Below are 21,890 nucleotides of genomic sequence, written 5' to 3' on the forward strand. Positions count from 1 at the left end.
TTGTCTGCTCAACTTCATTTCATTTATTAATAAACATCCATTCCTGCATTTCAGGCCTGCAACACATTCCAAAAAAAGTTGGGACAGTAAAGCATTTACCACTTTTGGAATGTTGCCATTCCTTTTTACCACACTTCAGGACTGCAGGCAGGCCAGTCCAGTACCCGTACCCTCTTCTTCCACAGCCATGCCTTTGTAATGTGTGCAGCATGTGGTTTTGCATCGTCTTGTTGAAAAATGCATGGACGTCCCTGGAAAAGATGACGTCTTGAAGGCAGCATATGTTGCTCTAAGATCTCAATGTACTTTTCTGCATTAATGCTGCCATCACAGAAGTGTAAATGACCTTTGCCAAGGGCACTGACACAGCCCCATACCATGACAGACCCTGGCTTTTGGACTTGTTGCTGATAACAGTCTGGATGGTCCTTTACGCCTTTGGTCCGGAGCACACAGCGTACATTATTTTTTTCAAAAAAAGACCTGGAATGCTGATTCATCTGACCACAATACACGTTTCCACTGTGTGATGGTCCATCCTAGATGCCGCCGAGCTCAGAGAAGTCGACGCCGCTTCTGGACATGGTTAACATGAGGCTTCTTTTTTGCACAGTAAAGTTTTAAGTGGCATTTGTGCATGTAACTCTGTATTGTAGTGCATGACAGAGGTTTGCCAAAGTAATTCCTTACCCATGTGGTTATATCAGCTATTGTTGAGTGGCGGTTCTTGATGCAGTGCCGTCTGAGGGATCGAAAATCACGGGCGTTCAGCTTAAGCTTGGGCCCCTGGCCTTTACGCACTGAAATTCCTCCTGATTCCTTGAATCGTTTAATGATATTATGCACTGTAGAGGGAGAAATATGCAAATTCCTTCCAATCTTTCTTTGAGGTACATTATTTTTAAACATTTCAATTATTTTCTCACGCATTTGTTGACAAACTGGAGATCCTGCTTTGGTACCAAACCATGATTAGAATCACATCATTATTTAGTTTTTTCACCTCATTATTAGCCCTAAATTACCCCGTCCCAACTTTTTTGGAATGTGTTGTAAGCCTGAAATGCAGGAATGGATGTTTATTAACAAATGAAATGAAGTTGAGCAGACAAAACATGAAATATCTTGGGTTTGAACAGTCTGCAATCAAATAAAAGTCAAAGTAAATGTAAGGAACACCGCATTTTTATGCTATTAGCATTTTCCATACTATCCCAACTTTTTTCTGATTTAGGGTTGTACATTTCGCCACTAACTGGCTAGACCATACCTGCTGGGAAATGCTGGAGACGCTGCTAGTTTTGCGGCGCAGCGTGTCACCTTGACAGACGGTCAGCAGAGAACTGGGCAGGATAGAGCGGAAGTCGTTGAACGAGCGGCGCCGTACTGACTCTGTCTCCTCTGTGGCGGCCACAGGCTGAGCCAATGTCCGTGGGAACAGCTTGGATAGCAGCGGCTCATCTGTGATGCTGTAGCGCCCAGATGCTCGCACCACACCGAGCAAGCATGGCAAAGTGTATCTACACAGGTACTCTGGTGAGGATGTTTAACATTTTTAATAGACTGAAAATATGACTTGAATGAGAATGCTTTATTAAAATGTATAAAGTGTACACCAGTGAGGAGTTCAAGTTATTTTGGGAATGTGAGGTGTGGTTGCACCTATACACACCTTTGTCTTGGTCTTCAGGATTCCGACACAGTTCAAGAAGAACCTGCATAAGGTCCATCACAGCCTCCAAAATCTGTACAAGGCATTTCACACAAAATCAGTTCTCAATGTCACGCACTACTGTTCATCAACCATCTCTCGTGCATCCACCTCAACCATCCAGTTAAGGCCGAGCCGAGACATTTTTCAGTTTTACATTTAGTCCCCATATACACTGATTAGCCTTATTTCTACACACACTGTCCATTTTATCAGCTCCACTTACCATATAGAAGAACTCTGTAGTTCTACAATTACTGACTGTAGTCCATCTGTTTCTCTGCATGCTTTGTTAGCCCCCTTTCATGCTGTTCTTCAATGGTCAGGACTCTTCCAGGACCACTACAGAGCAGGTATTATTTAGGTGGTGGATCATTCTCAGCACTGCAGTGACACTGACATGGTGGTGGTGTGTTAGTGTGTGTTGTGCTGGTATGAGTGAATAAGACACAGCAGCGCTGATAGAGTTTTTAAACACCTCACTGTCACTGCTGGACTGAGAATAGTCCACCAACCAAAAATATCCAGCCAACAGCACCCTGTAGGCAGCGTCCTGTGACCACTGATGACGGTCTAGAAGATGACCAACTCAAACAGCAGCAATAGATGAGCGATCATCTGACTTTACATCTACAAGGTGGACCAACTACGTAGGAGTGTCTAATAGAGTGGACAGTGAGTGGACACTGTATTTAAAAACTCCAGCAGGGCTGCTGTGTCTGATCCAGTCATACCAGCACAACACACACTAACACACCACCACCATGTCAGTGTCACTGCAGTGCTGAGAATGATCCACCACCTAAATAATACCTGCTCTGTGGTGGTCCTGACCATTAAAGAACAGGGTGAAAGCAGGCTAAAAAAGTATGTAGAGAAACAGATGTACTACATAGTGCTTCTATATGGTAAGTGGAGCTGATCAAATGGACAGTGCATGTAGAAACAAGGAGGTGGTTTTAATGTTATGGCTGATCAGTGTATGTATAAATGACAAATAAAGGCATTCTTCTTACTATTATTTAACTATTGTTAAAACTAGACATTGTGGGTTAACGACATCCTTTGGCTTCCCACAGATATCAATTCATCCTGATATGCTGTGCTTTAGCGGTCCAAGTTTTGTGCTCTTCAAACCAAGTTCTGCATTTCTGTTTATTGGCCACTGACTGAAGGTTTCAGAATTGAAACTTCTGGCACTGAATTACAGCTTTGTTAAACTCATGACATCAGCACTGTGGTTATTTTTGTGACTGCACAATTTTTTATTAACCATCCTGTAAAGCAGGGGTTTTCAACCTGTGGGGCAACATTACGAGATTTTTGTTACTTGTAAAACTAAAGCAGTTCATTTTTCATCCACAGGAGACATATTTGATTAGTCTCGCTGACAACACACGTTTAATGTTATCCAGTTCAAACTTAAAAATAGGGCTAACAGTGAAGATAAATCGGTGACAAAAACAACTGCTGTGTGTCTTTAAGAGAGGTGTATAGTGGGAGATGCTCTGTTCACAATATCGCTATAAGAGATTCAGGAGTCGATTCGTCGATTCATAAGTTTCTCTCCTCATTCAGCTCTCTGTTCTCACTGTTATTAATAAATGCTGCGGTTTCAAATAAACACCAGATACTACAGAACATTTTGTGTGACTTGCTTTCCTTACAGGTCGGAGGCTTAATTAAACTGGCCATTACCACAGAGCGACAGCAAAGTCAGACTTGCCCGTGGAGCTAAAAGTTAGTTCCCCTAAGTTTTCTGTCCGTCAAAGAAGAGTATCCTGATCTAGCAATCTTATCAGTTGATGTACTTTTGCCTCTACTTGGCTCTGTGAAGTAACATTGTGTGCTCTCATCTAGGGGTGGGCGATATAATATCGTTCACAATAATACCGGTACAGTTACCGGTATATGATTTTTGCCATATCGCGATATTGTTAGCAAACGAGTGTCACTCGCTCCTCAAGCGCGTAACAGTGAAATAATGGCGACCAATTTTAGTCCCTAAAAGGGGAGCTACATCACTAGTGTGGAAGGTTTTCGGATACAGAAGGTCAGACTCCAAACAAATGACTGTAATTTGCAAAACGTGCAAAAATACTAAGCACCCGCGTGAGTACGAGGAGGGTCAGTCACTGCGTGAGTCAGAGAATGATGTGAGGCCAAAAACTGTGTCTGTGAACGAACATAAAATACACAGGTTACCATCTGAGAACGTTTAAAACACAAAAGCGCTAAGCGAAACGCTTTCCTTCGCATATGAGCAAGGAAACTGAATCACTGAGTCAATGAGTCAGAAACGACTCTTTTCAGATGAATTATTAATTGGAATCGAATCAGAAAACTGTGCGCTTATCTATGGTAAAGATTCATTCGTTTTTGCTCACTCTGTGGGCAAAACAACTCTGATTCAAGAGATTCAGATGTATAAACCAATCAGAGCTTTCGAATTAAAATTTTGGGCGGAATCTCTCTCTTCATTGGTTGCTGTATAATTGACAGATAAGTGAACGAATTACCAGTTTCAGCTTTCAACCGTGACAGCCGAGAGAATAAATTAAGTTAAATGATCTAAGACGGTTTTCATTAGTTCGGTCTGGAAATATACAAGATGGCCTCCAAGGTACGCTGCGGTTATAATTTTATACTGCTGTGTGGTTGATCTGGGTTGCGGTGCTGCTGTTTACCATGCGCTTTCATTTTGCAATGATAGCAAAGCATTATCAAATATTAATTTTTTCAAATATTAATGTTTTCGGGATTTTTTCGATGCTCATTTATTTGAAGTAAAACAGACAACATAAATGTGATTGTGAGATTCTGCTGGTTTGTTTAATATAAATGTTGTCAATATGAATACAAATACAGGCTGTAATAATACAAAATATAAACACTGTAATTAGTCAGAATTTATCAGAACTACAATGTTTTGTGTTTTTAAGAAAAAGTGTTCTTATATATCGCTAGTGAATATCGTTATCGCAAAAATATCCCAAAATATTGTGATATTATTTAAAGACCATATCGCCCACCCCTACTCTCATCTACGTCAAAACAAGGATCGCATACGTTTTACGACTACGGCTGTATTATCTTTTTGAAGTAAATATTTCAATCAGCAAAGTTGCATGATGTATGATGTGCACAATGTTAATTATGTTATTTTAGCTTGTCAAGAGCTTTCGCAATGGTTTCTGTATGAGGGTTGGTTGGGCGCAAGTTCGAGGTCAGCACACGAAAGGGGGCGCATGTCCAAAATGTAAATAAGTATCAACCCCTGTCAGTAAGCTTTGCCTTGTGGTGCACTGTTTGACGTTCGTCGTCATGACTGTTGAGACCATTTTTAGTAACTGATGCACCTTCAGTTTGATAATCAACTATTTTGCCCCTTTAAAACACTGTTATTTGAACATATCAAAGTGGACACAGTTGTTTGGCAAATAATCTTGCATGGCCAGTCTAAAGACTGTTGATGTCTGTTGGCGAGTTTTAGATGGACAGGAGATAGCATGGGCACTCTGACTGGTCTGTGATTAAGCAGCCCCATACACAGAAGTGGCACATTCACTTAATCCCCAGGATTAGCCTTTATGTCGTCTGGCATCAATTATTCTTGTAACTCACCGGTGCTGTGATTATCCGAAATGGCACTTTGGTATCCCTACTAATAAAATCTGAATTAACTGCAGCAGTGAACGTACCTGAATCCGCAAGGACTCATCCCTCTGAGCGACATCAGAGAGCATAGTCACCAAGCAAAAGCAGAAGTTCTCAGCAATGGGGAGAGTTTCTACCAGAACGTAAAAAAAAACAGTCAATCAACTTTCATTTGAAAGGATCATTAAAAAAATTTTATTAGGTAAAGACTGAGGCCTTTACCTTTCCCCTTCCTCTCGGAACTTTCTTCAATCCATTGTACTCTTGGCAGTCCCTTTAACAATCCCAGCAAGTATGGAACAATTGTATCTTTGTGCTGTAAACAAACAAAAAGACCGAGGTAAAAGCTTAAGCACCTTTATCTACAGGCAATTTAACAGGTAGGGTCTAGGTGTAAACACAAGCCAGAGGCTAAATCCTTATATATACTCATATATAAAATCATTATATAATGGTAAAATACACATCTGATGAATTTACATCTAAAATCTTAATAATTCCAATCACATGGTACAACCTCAAATCAGAAAAAATTGGGACAGTATGGAAAATGCAAACAAAATAAAAATGCAGTGTTCCTTACATTTACTTTGACTTTTATTTGAACCCAAGATATTTCATGTTTTGTCTGCTCAACTTCATTTCATTTATTAATAAACATCCATTCCTGCATTTCAGACCTGCAGCACATTTTGGGCTAGTAATGAGGTGAAAAAACTAAATAATGATGCGATTCCAAACAGGTGGTGAGTCTTTGATGAGCAAAGATGATCAGAGGATCTCCAGTTTGTCAACAAATGCATGAGAAAATGATTGAAATGTTTAAAAACAATGTACCTCAAGGAAAGATTGGAAGGGATTTGCATATTTCTTCCTCTACAGTGCATAATATCATTAAACCATTCAAGGAATCAAGAGGAATTTCAGTGCGTAAAGGCCAAGGGCGCAAGTGTAAGTTGAACGCCTGTGATCTTTGATCCCTCAGACGGCACTGCATCAAGAACCGCCACTCAACAATAGCTGATATAACTACATGGGTGAGGGATTACTTTGACAAACCTTTGTCAAGCACTACAATACAGAGTTACATGCACAAATGCCACTTAAAACTTTACTGTGCAAAAAAGAAGCCTTATGTTAACCATGTCCAGAAGCGGTGTCGACTTCTCTGGGCTCAGAAGCATCTAGGATGGACCATCACACAGTGGAAACGTGTATTGTGGTCAGATGAATCAGCATTCCAGGTCTTTTTTGGAAAAAATGGATGCTGTGTGCTCCGGACCAAAGACGAAAACAACCATCCAGACTGTTATCAGCAACAAGTCCAAAAGCCAGGGTCTGTCATGGTATGGGGCTGTGTCAGTGCCCTTGGCAAAGGGTAATTTACACTTCTGTGATGGCAGCATTAATGCAAAAAAGTACATTGAGATCTTAGAGCAACATATGCTGCCTTCAAGACGTCATCTTTTCCAGAAACGTCCATGCATTTTTCAACAAGAAATAAAATATCTCAGGTTCATACTGTCTGCAATAAAATACAAGTCAAAGTAAATATAAGAAACTCTTATTAGCATTTTCCGTGCTGTCCCAACTTTTTCTGATTTGCGGTTGTATTTTTGCTTGTGGCACTGAGGTGTTTAAAAATCCCATTACAAAACAGAGTACCATGTCATTACCATGTTAGTGTCAGTGCAGTGATGAGAATAGTCCACCACCCAAATTACATGTGATTATTGGTGGTACTTTAAATGTTTCTATCTACAGAGCAGCATATGGGCAATAGTCAGTAACTGTATACCCATGGATAGCTCATAAAATGGTCAGTTTAGGGTGCATTCATCTTTACACAGTCTGTATATGCTCCACCTCGGTCTAATGTCTCCTAAAGCACTGTAAAGAATGAGTAATATGGCAGTAGTTCAAGTCAAAAAAGATTTAAACCTGCAGCTCAGACTCCACTAAGAAGATACCAAGTGCAATCACAGCATCTCTTCTCCTCTCATCCAGCTGAAAGACGCCCCGGAAATCCACTGGACACATGCATTGTAATTTCTGGACCTAAAAAGAAATTCATTAATTTATTGGTTAGTCAGCTGATCAGATAGGCATTGTTAATGAATTACATACTAGGTATACACAACACATACTTGTGGTACACAGTGTACAGAAAACGTTGTTACAGGATGGCAAAGATACCCAGCGGACATACTACTTAAAACAAAGGTATGCATCCAGAGCTACACTATATGGCCATACATAGGTGAACACATACATTATATAATAGTTCAATATACTGGTGCAGAATGCATTATATGCTGATGCAGTATACAGTGGTGCAGAATGCATTATATACTGGTGCCATATACAGTGGTGCACTGAACATTACATACTAATACAGTATACACTGAAGCAGCATACATTCTACTCTGAGGTAACATACAGTGTTGCAGTATACATTATATACTGGTGCACTATACATTATTTAGTGGTGCAGTATACAGTGGTGCAGTATACATTATTTACTGATGTAATACTCACTGGTGCAGTATACATTATTTTTGGTGCAGTATACAGTGGTGCAGTATACATTATATACTAATGCAGTAAACAGTGGTGCAATATACATTATGTACTGTTCCAATATACAGTGGTGCAGTATACATTATTTACTGATGTAATACTCACTGGTGCAGTACACATTATTTTTGGTGCAGTATACAGTGGTGCAGTATACATTATATACTAATGCAGTATACAGTGGTGCAATATACATTATTTACTGATGTAATACTCAGTGGTGCAGTATACATTATTTATTGGTGCAGTAAACAGTGGTGCAATATACATTATTTACTGATGAAATGCTCAGTGGTGCAGTATACATTATTTTTGGTGCAGAGTACATTATTTTTGGTGCAGTATACATTATATACTAATGCAGTAAACAGTGGTGCAATATACATTATATACTGTTCCAATATACAGTAGTGTAGTATACAATCTATACTGAGGTAATATACAGTGGTGCAGTATACAATCTATACTGAGGTAATATACAGTGGTGTAGTATACAATCTATACTGAGGTAATATACAGTGGTGCAGTATACAATCTATACTGAGGTAATATACAGTGGTGTAGTATACAATCTACAGGGGTTGGACAAAATAACTGAAACACCTGGTTTTAGACCACAATAATTTATTAGTATGGTGTAGGGCCTCCTTTTGCGGCCAATACAGCGTCAATTCGTCTTGGAAATGACATATACAAGTCCTGCACAGTGGTCAGAGGGATTTTAAGCCATTCTTCTTGCAGGATAGTGGCCAGGTCACTACGTGATGCTGGTGGAGGAAAACGTTTCCTGACTCGTTTCTCCAAAACACCCCAAAGTGGCTCAATAATATTTAGATCTGGTGACTGTGCAGGCCATGGGAGATGTTCAACTTCACTTTCATGTTCATCAAACCAATCTTTCACCAGTCTTGCTGTGTGTATTGGTGCATTGTCATCCTGATACACGGCACCGCCATTGGATGCACATGGTTCTCCAGAATGGTTCGGTAGTCCTTGGCAGTGACGCGCCCATCTAGCACAAGTATTGGGCCAAGGGAATGCCATGATATGGCAGCCCAAACCATCACTGATCCACCCCCATGCTTCACTCTGGGCATGCAACAGTCTGGGTGGTACGCTTCTTTGGGGCTTCTCCACACCGTAACTCTCCCGGATGTGGGGAAAACAGTAAAGGTGGACTCATCAGAGAACAATACATGTTTCACATTGTCCACAGCCCAAGATTTGCGCTCCTTGCACCATTGAAACCGACGTTTGGCATTGGCACGAGTGACCAAAGGTTTGGCTATAGCAGCCCGGCCGTGTATATTGACCCTGTGGAGCTCCCGACGGACAGTTCTGGTGGAAACAGCAGAGTTGAGGTGCACATTTAATTCTGCCGTGATTTGGGCAGCCGTGGTTTTATGTTTTTTGGATACAATCCGGGTTAGCACCCGAACATCCCTTTCAGACAGCTTCCTCTTGCGTCCACAGTTAATCCTGTTGGATGTGGTTTGTCCTTCTTGGTGGTATGCTGACATTACCCTGGATACCGTGGCTCTTGATACATCACAAAGACTTGCTGTCTTGGTCACAGATGCGCCAGCAAGACGTGCACCAACAATTTGTCCTCTTTTGAACTCTGGTATGTCACCCATAATGTTGTGTGCATTGCAATATTTTGAGCAAAACTGTGCTCTTACCCTGCTAATTGAACCTTCACACTCTGCTCTTACTGGTGCAATGTGCAATTAATGAAGATTGGCCACCAGACTGGTCCAATTTAGCCATGAAACCTCCCACACTAAAATGACAGGTGTTTCAGTTATTTTGTCCAACCCCTGTATACTGAGGTAATATACAGTGGTGTAGTATACAATCTATACTGAGGTAATATACAGTGGTGCAGTATACAATCTATACTGAGGTAATATACAGTGGTGTAGTATACAATCTATACTGAGGTAATATACAGTGGTGCAGTATACAATCTATACTGAGGTAATATACAGTGGTGTAGTATACAATCTATACTGAGGTAATATACAGTGGCGCAGTATACAATCTATACTGAGGTAATATACAGTGGTGCAGTATACAATCTATACTGAGGTAATATACAGTGGTGTAGTATACAATCTATACTGAGGTAATATACAGTGGTGTAGTATACAATCTATACTGAGGTAATATACAGTGGTGCAGTATACAATCTATACTGAGGTAATATACAGTGGTGTAGTATACAATCTATACTGAGGTAATATACAGTGGCGCAGTATACAATCTATACTGAGGTAATATACAGTGGTGTAGTATACAATCTATACTGAGGTAATATACAGTGGTGTAGTATACAATCTATACTGAGGTAATATACAGTGGTGTAGTATACAATCTATACTGAGGTAATATACAGTGGTGTAGTATACAATCTATACTGAGGTAATATACAGTGGTGCAGTATACAATCTATACTGAGGTAATATACAGTGGTGTAGTATACAATCTATACTGAGGTAATATACAGTGGTGTAGTATACAATCTATACTGAGGTCATATACAGTGGTGCAGTATACAATCTATACTGAGGTAATATACAGTGGTGCAGTATACAATCTATACTGAGGTAATATACAGTGGTGCAGTATACAATCTATACTGAGGTAATATACAGTGGTGTAGTATACAATCTATACTGAGGTAATATACAGTGGTGTAGTATACAATCTATACTGAGGTAATATACAGTGGTGTAGTATACAATCTATACTGAGGTAATATACAGTAGTGTAGTATACAATCTATACTGAGGTCATATACAGTGGTGCAGTATACAATCTGTACTGAGGTAATATACAGTAGTGTTAGTATACAATCTATACTGAGGTCATATACAGTGGTGCAGTATACAATCTATACTGAGGTAATATACAGTGGTGTAGTATACAATCTATACTGAGGTAATATACAGTGGTATAGTATACAATCTATACTGAGGTCATATACAGTGGTGCAGTATACAATCTATACTGAGGTAATATACAGTGGTGTAGTATACAATCTATACTGAGGTAATATACAGTGGTGCAGTATACAATCTATACTGAGGTAATATACAGTGGTGTAGTATACAATCTATACTGAGGTCATATACAGTGGTGTAGTATACAATCTATACTGAGGTCATATACAGTGGTGCAGTATACAATCTATACTGAGGTAATATACAGTGGTGCAGTATACAATCTATACTGAGGTAATATACAGTGGTGCAGTATACAATCTATACTGAGGTAATATACAGTGGTGTAGTATACAATCTATACTGAGGTAATATACAGTGGTGTAGTATACAATCTATACTGAGGTAATATACAGTGGTGTAGTATACAATCTATACTGAGGTAATATACAGTAGTGTAGTATACAATCTATACTGAGGTCATATACAGTGGTGCAGTATACAATCTGTACTGAGGTAATATACAGTAGTGTTAGTATACAATCTATACTGAGGTCATATACAGTGGTGCAGTATACAATCTATACTGAGGTAATATACAGTGGTGTAGTATACAATCTATACTGAGGTAATATACAGTGGTATAGTATACAATCTATACTGAGGTCATATACAGTGGTGCAGTATACAATCTATACTGAGGTAATATACAGTGGTGTAGTATACAATCTATACTGAGGTAATATACAGTGGTGCAGTATACAATCTATACTGAGGTAATATACAGTGGTGCAGTATACAATCTATACTGAGGTCATATACAGTGGTGCAGTATACAATCTATACTGAGGTAATATACAGTGGTGCAGTATACAATCTATACTGAGGTAATATACAGTGGTGCAGTATACAATCTATACTGAGGTAATATACAGTGGTGCAGTATACAATCTATACTGAGGTAATATACAGTGGTGCAGTATACAATCTATACTGAGGTAATATACAGTGGTGCAGTATACAATCTATACTGAGGTAATATACAGTGGTGCAGTATACAATCTATACTGAGGTAATATACAGTGGTGTAGTATACAATCTATACTGAGGTAATATACAGTGGTGCAGTATACAATCTATACTGAGGTAATATACAGTGGTGTAGTATACAATCTATACTGAGGTAATATACAGTGGTGTAGTATACAATCTATACTGAGGTAATATACAGTGGTGTAGTATACAATCTATACTGAGGTAATATACAGTGGTGCAGTATACAATCTATACTGAGGTAATATACAGTGGTGTAGTATACAATCTATACTGAGGTAATATACAGTGGTGCAGTATACAATCTATACTGAGGTAATATACAGTGGTGCAGTATACAATCTATACTGAGGTAATATACAGTGGTGCAGTATACAATCTATACTGAGGTAATATACAGTGGTGCAGTATACAATCTATACTGAGGTAATATACAGTGGTGCAGTATACAATCTATACTGAGGTAATATACAGTGGTGCAGTATACAATCTATACTGAGGTAATATACAGTGGTGCAGTATACAATCTATACTGAGGTAATATACAGTGGTGTAGTATACAATCTATACTGAGGTAATATACAGTGGTGTAGTATACAATCTATACTGAGGTAATATACAGTGGTGTAGTATACAATCTATACTGAGGTAATATACAGTGGTGTAGTATACAATCTATACTGAGGTAATATACAGTGGTGCAGTATACAATCTATACTGAGGTAATATACAGTGGTGTAGTATACAATCTATACTGAGGTAATATACAGTGGTGTAGTATACAATCTATACTGAGGTAATATACAGTGGTGCAGTATACAATCTATACTGAGGTAATATACAGTGGTGCAGTATACAATCTATACTGAGGTAATATACAGTGGTGCAGTATACAATCTATACTGAGGTCATATACAGTGGTGCAGTATACAATCTATACTGAGGTAATATACAGTGGTGCAGTATACAATCTATACTGAGGTAATATACAGTGGTGCAGTATACAATCTATACTGAGGTAATATACAGTGGTGCAGTATACAATCTATTCTAAGGTAAAATACAGTGGTGCACAACGCATTATACACTGGTACAGTATACCGTGATGCAGTATAGATTACTGGTTCAGAATAGAGCGGTACAGTATAGATTATATACTGATGCAATATACAGTAGTGTAGTATACATTATATACTGGTTCAGTATACAGTAGTGCAGTATAGAATAGAACAGAGTATAGAATACCAATTTCGTTGTGCAAGTGTACAAGTACAATGTGCAATGATAAAGGATTCGTATTCGTATATACTGGTATAGTATACAGTGGTGTAGTATATGTTATATACTAGTTCAATATACAGCAGTGTAGTATAGATTATATAATGATGCAGTATACAGTGGTGCAGTATACATTACATACTGGTTCAGTACACAGTGGTGCAGTATAGAATGTATAGTGGTGCAGTATACAGTAATGCAGTGTAGATTATATACTGGTTCAGTGCACAGTGATGCAGTATACAGTATATACTGGTTCAATATACAGTGGTGCAGTGATACAATCTCAGTATAGATTGTATACTACACCACTGTATATTACCTTAGTATAGATTGTATACTACACCACTGTATATTACCTCAGTATAGATTGTATACTACACCACAGTGGTGCAGTATAGATTATATACGGGTGCAGAATGTATTATATGCTGGTGCAGTATACTGGTGCAGTATGCATTATATATTGGTTTAGTATACAGTGGTGCAGTACAGAGTATATACTGGTGCAGAATGCATTATATAGTGGTGCAGTATACAGTGGTGCAGTATGCATTATATACTGGTTTAGTATACAGCGGTGTAGTACAGAGTATATACTGTTGCAGAATGCATTATATACTGGTGCAGTATACAGTGGTGCAGAATGCATTATATACTGGTGCAGTATACTGGTGCAGAATGCATTATATACTGGTTTAGTATACAGTGGTGTAGTACAGAGTATATACTGGTGCAGAATGCATTATATACTGGTGCAGTATACTGGTGCAGAATGCATTATATACTGGTTTAGTATACAGTGGTGTAGTACAGAGTATATACTGGTGCAGTATACAGTGGTGCAGTATGCATTATATACTGGTTTAGTATACAGCGGTGTAGTACAGAGTATATACTGGTGCAGAATGCATTATATACTGGTGCAGTATACAGTGGTGCAGAATGCATTATATACTGGTGCAGTATACAGTGGTGCAGTATGCATTATATACTGGTTTAGTATACAGCGGTGTAGTACAGAGTATATACTGGTGCAGAATGCATTATATACTGGTGCAGTATACAGTGGTGCAGAATGCATTATATACTGGTGCAGTATACTGGTGCAGAATGCATTATATACTGGTTTAGTATACAGTGGTGTAGTACAGAGTATATACTGGTGCAGAATGCATTATATACTGGTGCAGTATACTGGTGCAGAATGCATTATATACTGGTTTAGTATACAGTGGTGTAGTACAGAGTATATACTGGTGCAGTATACAGTGGTGTAGTACAGAGTATATACTGGTGCAGAATGCATTATATACTGGTGCAGTATACAGTGGTGCAGAATGCATTATATACTGGTGCAGTATACAGTGGTGCAGAATGCATTATATACTGGTTTAGTATACAGCGGTGTAGTACAGAGTATATACTGGTGCAGAATGCATTATATACTGGTGCAGTATACAGTGGTGCAGTATACAGTGGTGCAGTATGCATTATGCTAGTGCTGTTTGCAGTTTACATGATGTTCAGGTGCAGTGTATATAAAGCGATGGCATTTTAAACAGTCCATGTCTAATGTAAAATATGTAATGATTACACTAGCTGTGAATAAATTATGCTAGCTACAAGTGACAGTGTTGTCCTTTTTTAAAAACACGGTGACACGCAGGACACAGACGATTTTTCGTACAGACAGATTTGTTTGTTTATTTTGATGTACATTGTGACAGCTGACACTCGGATTTGTAATAAAACATTAACGATAACCGGTTAGCTGTAAGGCCTGTCAGCTGTTTTTAACGAGTTTCCATTAAGTTCAGTTTAATCGATTTCGCTAGTATATAAATCTATAAATCTAAATCTTATAATCTATAAAAAAAAGATGATTAAATAAACCCGTAGCGGAAGCGACAATAAAGCACATAAAAACGTTAAAGTCGCTAAACACGTCTTATTTTGACACAGCCAGTTCGCTAGTAAAAGTGTCGGAAGTAGTTATTAGCATGCTAACTTGTTAGCCTGTGCGACCCGTTGAAATGTTTATATTGTGTTACCTTATCAATCGGAGCTGGTCGATGCGCAGCCAACGATCGAGCTAAAGATAACACAGTGTCAAAATAGAATCCTCTCGATCCGCCTTTTGCAGCCATTGTTCTTTATTAAATACAGTATATTTAGTAGCAATTCATTTTCAAGTACGGGTGCTGATCATCCTGTAATGACAGAACCAGCCGCTACGGGAAGCCGGACAGGCCAAACCTTACAGGTACTCAAACGATGCGGTTCACATAACTCACGCGAAGTGCAGTCAGCAGCACAATTTATTAACATTATTAACACAAGAGCAATGACAGATTTTGCTATACATAATACAAACACTTAGGACAGTCAGGTATGTGCTTTGGATTTTACCACAATTGAGGGTGAAGACATGACAGTGTCTAATTTGAGGGATTCGTATCGTAGTGTATGTAAGGGGTCCCAGCACCATAAAGCTACTACAGAGCCAACAGCTACTCCTTGTGGACAAGAGTATGAGTGCATGAAGTCTAAAACATCCCAATAGCATCTCATAATGTATAGCTTCTCATTTTTATTAGCATTATAAACATACACCGATTAGGCATAACATTATGACCACCTTCCTAATATTGTGTTGGTCCCCTTATGCTGCCAAAACTCCACTAGACCCTTGAAGGTGCGCTGTGGTATCCAGACATCCCAAGTTGCAAAAACTCATTTCAGGGAGGTACCCCCGGACCCCATAATGTTATGCCTGGTCGGTGTACACTATTAATAGTGGACTATCAACTGATAAGCCAAAACATTAGGACCACCTGCTAAACGTGCTGTTAAAATTGCTCTGACCCGCAAACACGGACTCCACAAGACAGCCCTTCTGTTGGTCCACACCAGACACTACAGCCTTTATGTTTCTTAGCATCAATACGTTTTGGCCACCCAACAACCACTGTGAGTACTAACCATGGCAGCATGTGGGCATTTCTATCTGTTTGTGACATATTTAACGTCGTTTGGCCATAACAATTTGACCCCTATCAAATTAAGTCAAGTCTTGTTTGCCCATATCTCCTTTATCCAGCATGTGTATTACAAGTAACTATTATCAGTCTAATATGTAATATATTCCCGACCCTGGCATTTTGGTCTTGTTATGAAATAGGCATTGCAATGCACATTTTTGGAAAGTTAAATGTTTTGGCTCATCAGTGTATAATATTTGAAGTTGGCTCATTTTTTGCTGCAATAACCATAATATACCTTCATTCCTGCATTTCAGGCCTGCAACACATTTCAAAAAAAGTTAGGACTTGTGCGTAAAGGCCAAAGGCACAAGCTTAAGCTGAATGCCCGTGATCTTCGATCCCTCAGACGGCACTGCATCAAGAACCGCCACTCAACAATAGCTGATATAACCACATGGGTGAGAATTACTTTGGAAAACCTTTATCAAGCACTACAATACAGAGTTACATGCACAAATGCCACTTAAAACTTTACTGTGCAAAAAAATAGCCTTATGTTAACCATGTCCAGGAGCTGCGTCAACTTCTCTGGGCTTGGAGGCATCTAGGATGGACCATCATTGATAAATCAGCATTCCAGGTCTTTTTCCAGACTGTTATTAGCAACAAGTCCAAAAGCCAGGGTCTGTCATGGTATGGGGCTGTGTCAGTGCCCTTAGCAAAGGTCATTTACACTTCTGTGATGGCAGCATTAATGCAGAAAAGTTTAAAGTGCTCCTATATGGTAAGTGGGGAAGGAAGTGGTTTTAATGTTATGCCTAATTGGTGTATATAGAAAATAAAAAATTGCACTTTGATATTAAGGGTAGAACTGACTACACAATTTCTGATAAACCATCACCTTTAGTCAAAACACACACAAAACACACAGATTACTCTCCAGCCCCCAAGATTTATTAAGCATTATAACATAATCTAAAGGCACAGTGTATGATAAATTAAAAGCCAACAACAATACAAACTATTGGTGATGCTTTCAGTCTAGGATAAGTATAATTGTATCTACTATTATCTACTTACATTTAATATTTAGTCCTAAGTTAGGAAAACATTGGTCAAAGATATCTATAATTTATCATTATCATTTTAAACCTGATATACAACAGCAACATGTAAATGAGCTGTCTGAAACATTACAAAAAATAAAATCTACAGATTAACACATATTGTAAGGCATATACATTTTGACACCACAAGTTACAATATATTAATTAGGCACAAATATTTTTTCACAGACAAGGACTGAACACAGTGTTATGCTCACACATCACTAATCACATCAAGTAGCACAAACATCTAGAGTTCTGTATGCCTTTCGGTTTTTGTTTGCCATAGATACAATTTTATTACATGGATATACAAAGCTGTGAAAATGGAGATGTCATCATTCTAATAGCCTCCACCACTGTGTAGTAAGTACAGACACAACACACTAGTTAATTTAACAAAGTTACACCGATCAACCATAACATTAAAACCACCTCCTTGTTTCTACACTCACTGTCCATTTTATCAGCTCCACTTCCCATATAGGAGCAGTAGTAGTTCTACAATTACTGACTGTAGTCCATCTGTTTCTCTGCATGCTTTGTTAGGCTCCTTTCATGCTGTTCTTTAATGGTCAGGACCCTCCCAGGACACACTACAGAGTAGGTATTATTTAGGTGGTGGGTCATTCTCAGCACTGCAGTGACACTGACTTGGTGGTGGTGTGTTAGTGTGTGTTGTGCTGGTATGAGTGGATAAGACACAGCAGCGCTGCTGGAGTTTTTAAACACATCACTGTCACTGCTGGACTGAGAACAACAGCACCCCAGTGATGAAGGTCTAGAAGATGACCAACTCAAACAGCAGCAATAGATGAGCGATCGTCTCTGACTTTACATCTAAAAGGTGGACCAACTAAGTAGGAGTGTCTAGTAGAGTGGACAGTGAGTGGACACAGTATTTAAAAACTCCAGCAGCGCTGCTGTGTCTGATTCACTCATACCAGCACAACACACACCATGTCAGTGTCACTGCAGTGCTAAGAATGATCGACCACCTAAATGATACCTGCTCTGTGGTGGTCCTGTGGGGGTCCTGACCATTGAAGAACAGGGTGAAAGCAGGCTAAAACAGTATGTAGAGAAACAGATGGACTACAGTCGGTAATTGTAGAACTACAAAGTGCTTCTATATGGGAAGTGGAGCTGATAAGACGGACAGTGAGTGTAGAAACAAGGAGGTGGTATGGGTGTATCTATCCCATATATCACCCCTAAAAGTGTAAAAAAGTTATTGCCCCTGGCGACTTAATCAACCAGCTAACTAAATGTGTCTGTTAAGCCAATTGTGATACTGGGGACATCTCTAGCCACATCATCCACACAAAAGAGACAAGACAACACAGGATTCATGGGAGTATATCAAGGATAGGTATGCTTTGAAACCTGAAACATGCAGTTTATAAAACGTTAGCAGCATATCTGTTTGGATTTGTTATGCAGAAAAGCGGGACTAAGTTCATCACAGTGATTTAAAAGGCTATCTGGTTAAAATCATGGCTGCTTTAATTGGTTCGGCCAAAAAGGGTGTTATGGCTGTTTGATAACTTACACAAATGGATTTGTGCTACAGTTTTCTTTTGTGTGATATGGTTTGTTTACTTATCTAAAATAAGTTTGTGTGGCATACAACACACCACAGCAATGTACACAATGGTATTTATGCTTCGTGAAATAAGGGAGACAATACGGTGGCTAAAATTTGTAGATATGTCTCCCTGTTGTGTATTTAAGGATTGATTTTTTTCGAGGTAGAAAAGGATAAATCAGTGGCATGATGAAGAAATTAAAGCAGAGTACCATGTAAGGCATTTTCAGATCTGGAAACAGTTTTTCGATCTTCTTAGCATAAATAAATATATGTAACTTACAAAAAGCCAAAATCAGCTACGTGACCTGCATCAGCTTGTCAGTGGTACTTTGTTTTGACTTTGGCTGCTGGTATAAGTCTCGTCCAAAAACTTAAATACAACAAGAAATAAAAATCTGAATCTGCATAACGGACAGGCGGTAACATTTGGCATTGTTGGCAAAGTTACTGGCAAAACGTTTTTATACACAAAGCTACACGCTGATCATTAGTACTAGTGAATACTGGTCAGGCACTTAAAGTAATACAATATATATTCAAATAATGCCGAATCCATTTCAAAGTGCATGTATTTACTGGTGATACTCAGATTGCAAGGTTTTGGTGGTGTGCCAGGATGGTTCGGTGTTGTGTCTTTGGATCTTTGGATCAGAGAGCTTACTGAGTTAAGAAGGCAGATCCTTATACAAGCAAAGTCTTGAAAAAAAAAGCTCACCCAAACAGGTGAAAACCCAGGTGTAACCCAAAAATGCCATGTTTGTGTAATAGAGCTAATACTAAAATTAATTAATTTAATTATTATTATCACCATCATCATGATTATTATTTATTATTAATAATAAAAGGCCAAAATGGGCAATTTAGCACTATGGAAACAATCCAAAATAGGTTTTGTATTGATTATTCCTTTATTAAGCACTGCATAGACTGATCATCCATAACATTAAAACCACCTTCTTGTTTCTACACTCAGTGTTCATTTTATCAGCTCCACTTACCATATAGAAACACTTTGTAGTTCTACAATTACTGACTGAAGTCCAACTGTTTATATGCATGCTTTGTTAGCTTCTTTCATGCTGTTCTTCAATGGTCAGGACACTTAAATGGTCCCAGGACCACCACAGAGCAGGTATTATTTAGGTGGTGGATCATTTTCAGCACTGCACTGACACTGACTTGGTGGTGGTGTGTTAGTGTGTGTTGTGCTGGTATGATGGAGTTTTTAAACACCTCACTGTCACTGCTGGACTGAGAATAGTCCACCAACCAAAAATATCCAGCCAACAGCGCCCCGTGGGCAGTGTCCCGTGACCACTGATGAAGGTCTAGAAGATGACCAACTCAAACAGCAGCAATAGATGAGCGATCGTCTCTGACTTTACATCTACAAGGTGGACCAACTTGGTAGGAGTGTCTAATAGTGGACAGTGAGTGGACATGGTATTCAACTCCAGCAGCGCTGCTGTGTCTGATCCACTCATACCAGCACAACACAGACTAACACACCACCACCATGTCAGTGTCACTGCAGTGCTGAGAATGATCCACCACCTAAATAATACCTGCACTGTGGTGGTCGTGTGGGGGCCCTGACCATTAAAGAACAGGGTGAAAGCATACTAAAAAAGTATGTAGAGAAACTACAAAGTGCTTCTATATGGTAAGTGGAGCTGATAGAATGGACAGTGAGTGTAGAAACAAGGAGGTGGTTTTAATATTATGGCTAATCAGTGTATATTAGTGTCATATTCTAGCCTGGAAAAATAACACTCATTTAGCTTGTTCATGTTCAACTCTTGTGTCCTTAAAACGTTATTATTGAAAGAATGTGTAAATGACTTAGTAATAGCTATAGATCAAGTGTAATTAGGTGTATCTGCTGCTACTGCAGCTTCTTGCAAATAAGAGTGAAGACTCCTTGACAGAATATCAAAAAATCAGACAGTGGACGTAAACTGATGCATCTGAACGTTCGTTTGGCACTTGGAAAGGTAAGAATAAAAAAAATCCCATGAGTAAAATTACTAACAAAACCATGTTACTAAAATGGCATGCTAAAACCATGAGGTACAGCTTGATCCTCTTTGTTCTTGATTAAAGCCAAATGTTTAAATGACGTTCCTCATTAAGCATTCAGCTTTTCAAAAACTCTACCAGATCAAACCAACCCTTGGAGTCAGGAATGTTTTCTCACACATCACATTAATTGAGGAAATGTTTTCTTGGTCTTGATAACATCAGGAAAATTTCACACATCAGCAGCTCATGAGATGTTGTTTGGCCACTTGTGAGCACCTACTGACACCCTTCCAGCTTCAAGATGACACTGGGATCATGTGAAGGTCAGGCTGTGCTCGGCGTGCTCCCTCTCGGCATTAATCGGTCTTCCACACTACGTTGAGAACCTTCACTACCTCTTCGTAGATCACGAACACAATGGCCACATCCAAGCACACTCGCCCAAGTCTTGGAATAGTGCCTTTGTAAAACCTGAAGCACAGAAGCACAGAGACAGGGTTTGATTAGGAAATATTTCAGCCACAGAATGAGTATATGGAGCTCATCTCGAACTGTGCGGTATGTTTTATACACTCAAGTCGGAAAGTCTGCACACCCCTTTCACCTTCTCCACGTTTTATTACACTACAGACTCATTCTATAATAGATTGAGTTAATTTTTTGTCACAAAATTCTACACAAAATAACCCACAATGACAAAGTGAAAGCAGATTTTTAGACATTTGTGCTAATTTATCAATCAAAAATCAAAATGTCAAATATCATATGTACACAAGTGTGCACACCCTTTAATATGACACCCAAAAGTGAGCTGAGGTGCATTTAGTTTTCACTGATACTTCTTGAGATGTTTCTACAATTTAACTGGAGTCCACCTGTGGTAAATTCAATTGATTGGACATGATTGGGGATTGCCAACACCTGCCTATATATATATATATATATATATATATATATATATAT

General features: G+C 38.9%; 2 protein-coding genes across 4 annotated transcripts in view; both read right to left on the reverse strand.

Moving 5' to 3' along the window:
• pi4kaa (phosphatidylinositol 4-kinase, catalytic, alpha a) overlaps positions 1-15,375 on the reverse strand; it is a 91,949-nt gene extending 76,574 nt beyond the window's left edge. For all 3 annotated transcript variants that reach the window (XR_010015219.1, XM_063013669.1, XM_063013667.1), the window contains exons 1-6: positions 15,276-15,375; positions 7,310-7,426; positions 5,591-5,684; positions 5,413-5,501; positions 1,673-1,745; positions 1,271-1,533 (exon numbers count right to left, since the gene is read on the reverse strand). Coding sequence is in view for 2 of the 3 variants with exons in the window: in XM_063013669.1 (XP_062869739.1) it covers positions 1,271-1,533; positions 1,673-1,745; positions 5,413-5,501; positions 5,591-5,684; positions 7,310-7,426; positions 15,276-15,371 (732 nt within the window). In the remaining variant the exon portion in view is untranslated. The remainder of the gene's footprint in view (positions 1-1,270; positions 1,534-1,672; positions 1,746-5,412; positions 5,502-5,590; positions 5,685-7,309; positions 7,427-15,275) is intronic.
• Positions 15,376-20,566: 5,191 nt separating this feature from the next.
• slc25a1b (slc25a1 solute carrier family 25 member 1b) overlaps positions 20,567-21,890 on the reverse strand; it is a 29,205-nt gene continuing 27,881 nt past the window's right edge. The window contains exon 9 of the mRNA XM_063013652.1: positions 20,567-21,398. Coding sequence (XP_062869722.1) covers positions 21,284-21,398 — 115 coding nt within the window. The 3' untranslated portion in view covers positions 20,567-21,283. The remainder of the gene's footprint in view (positions 21,399-21,890) is intronic.

This window comes from Trichomycterus rosablanca, chromosome 18 (assembly GCF_030014385.1).
Source record: "Trichomycterus rosablanca isolate fTriRos1 chromosome 18, fTriRos1.hap1, whole genome shotgun sequence".
Classification (NCBI taxonomy): Eukaryota; Metazoa; Chordata; class Actinopteri; order Siluriformes; family Trichomycteridae; genus Trichomycterus; species Trichomycterus rosablanca.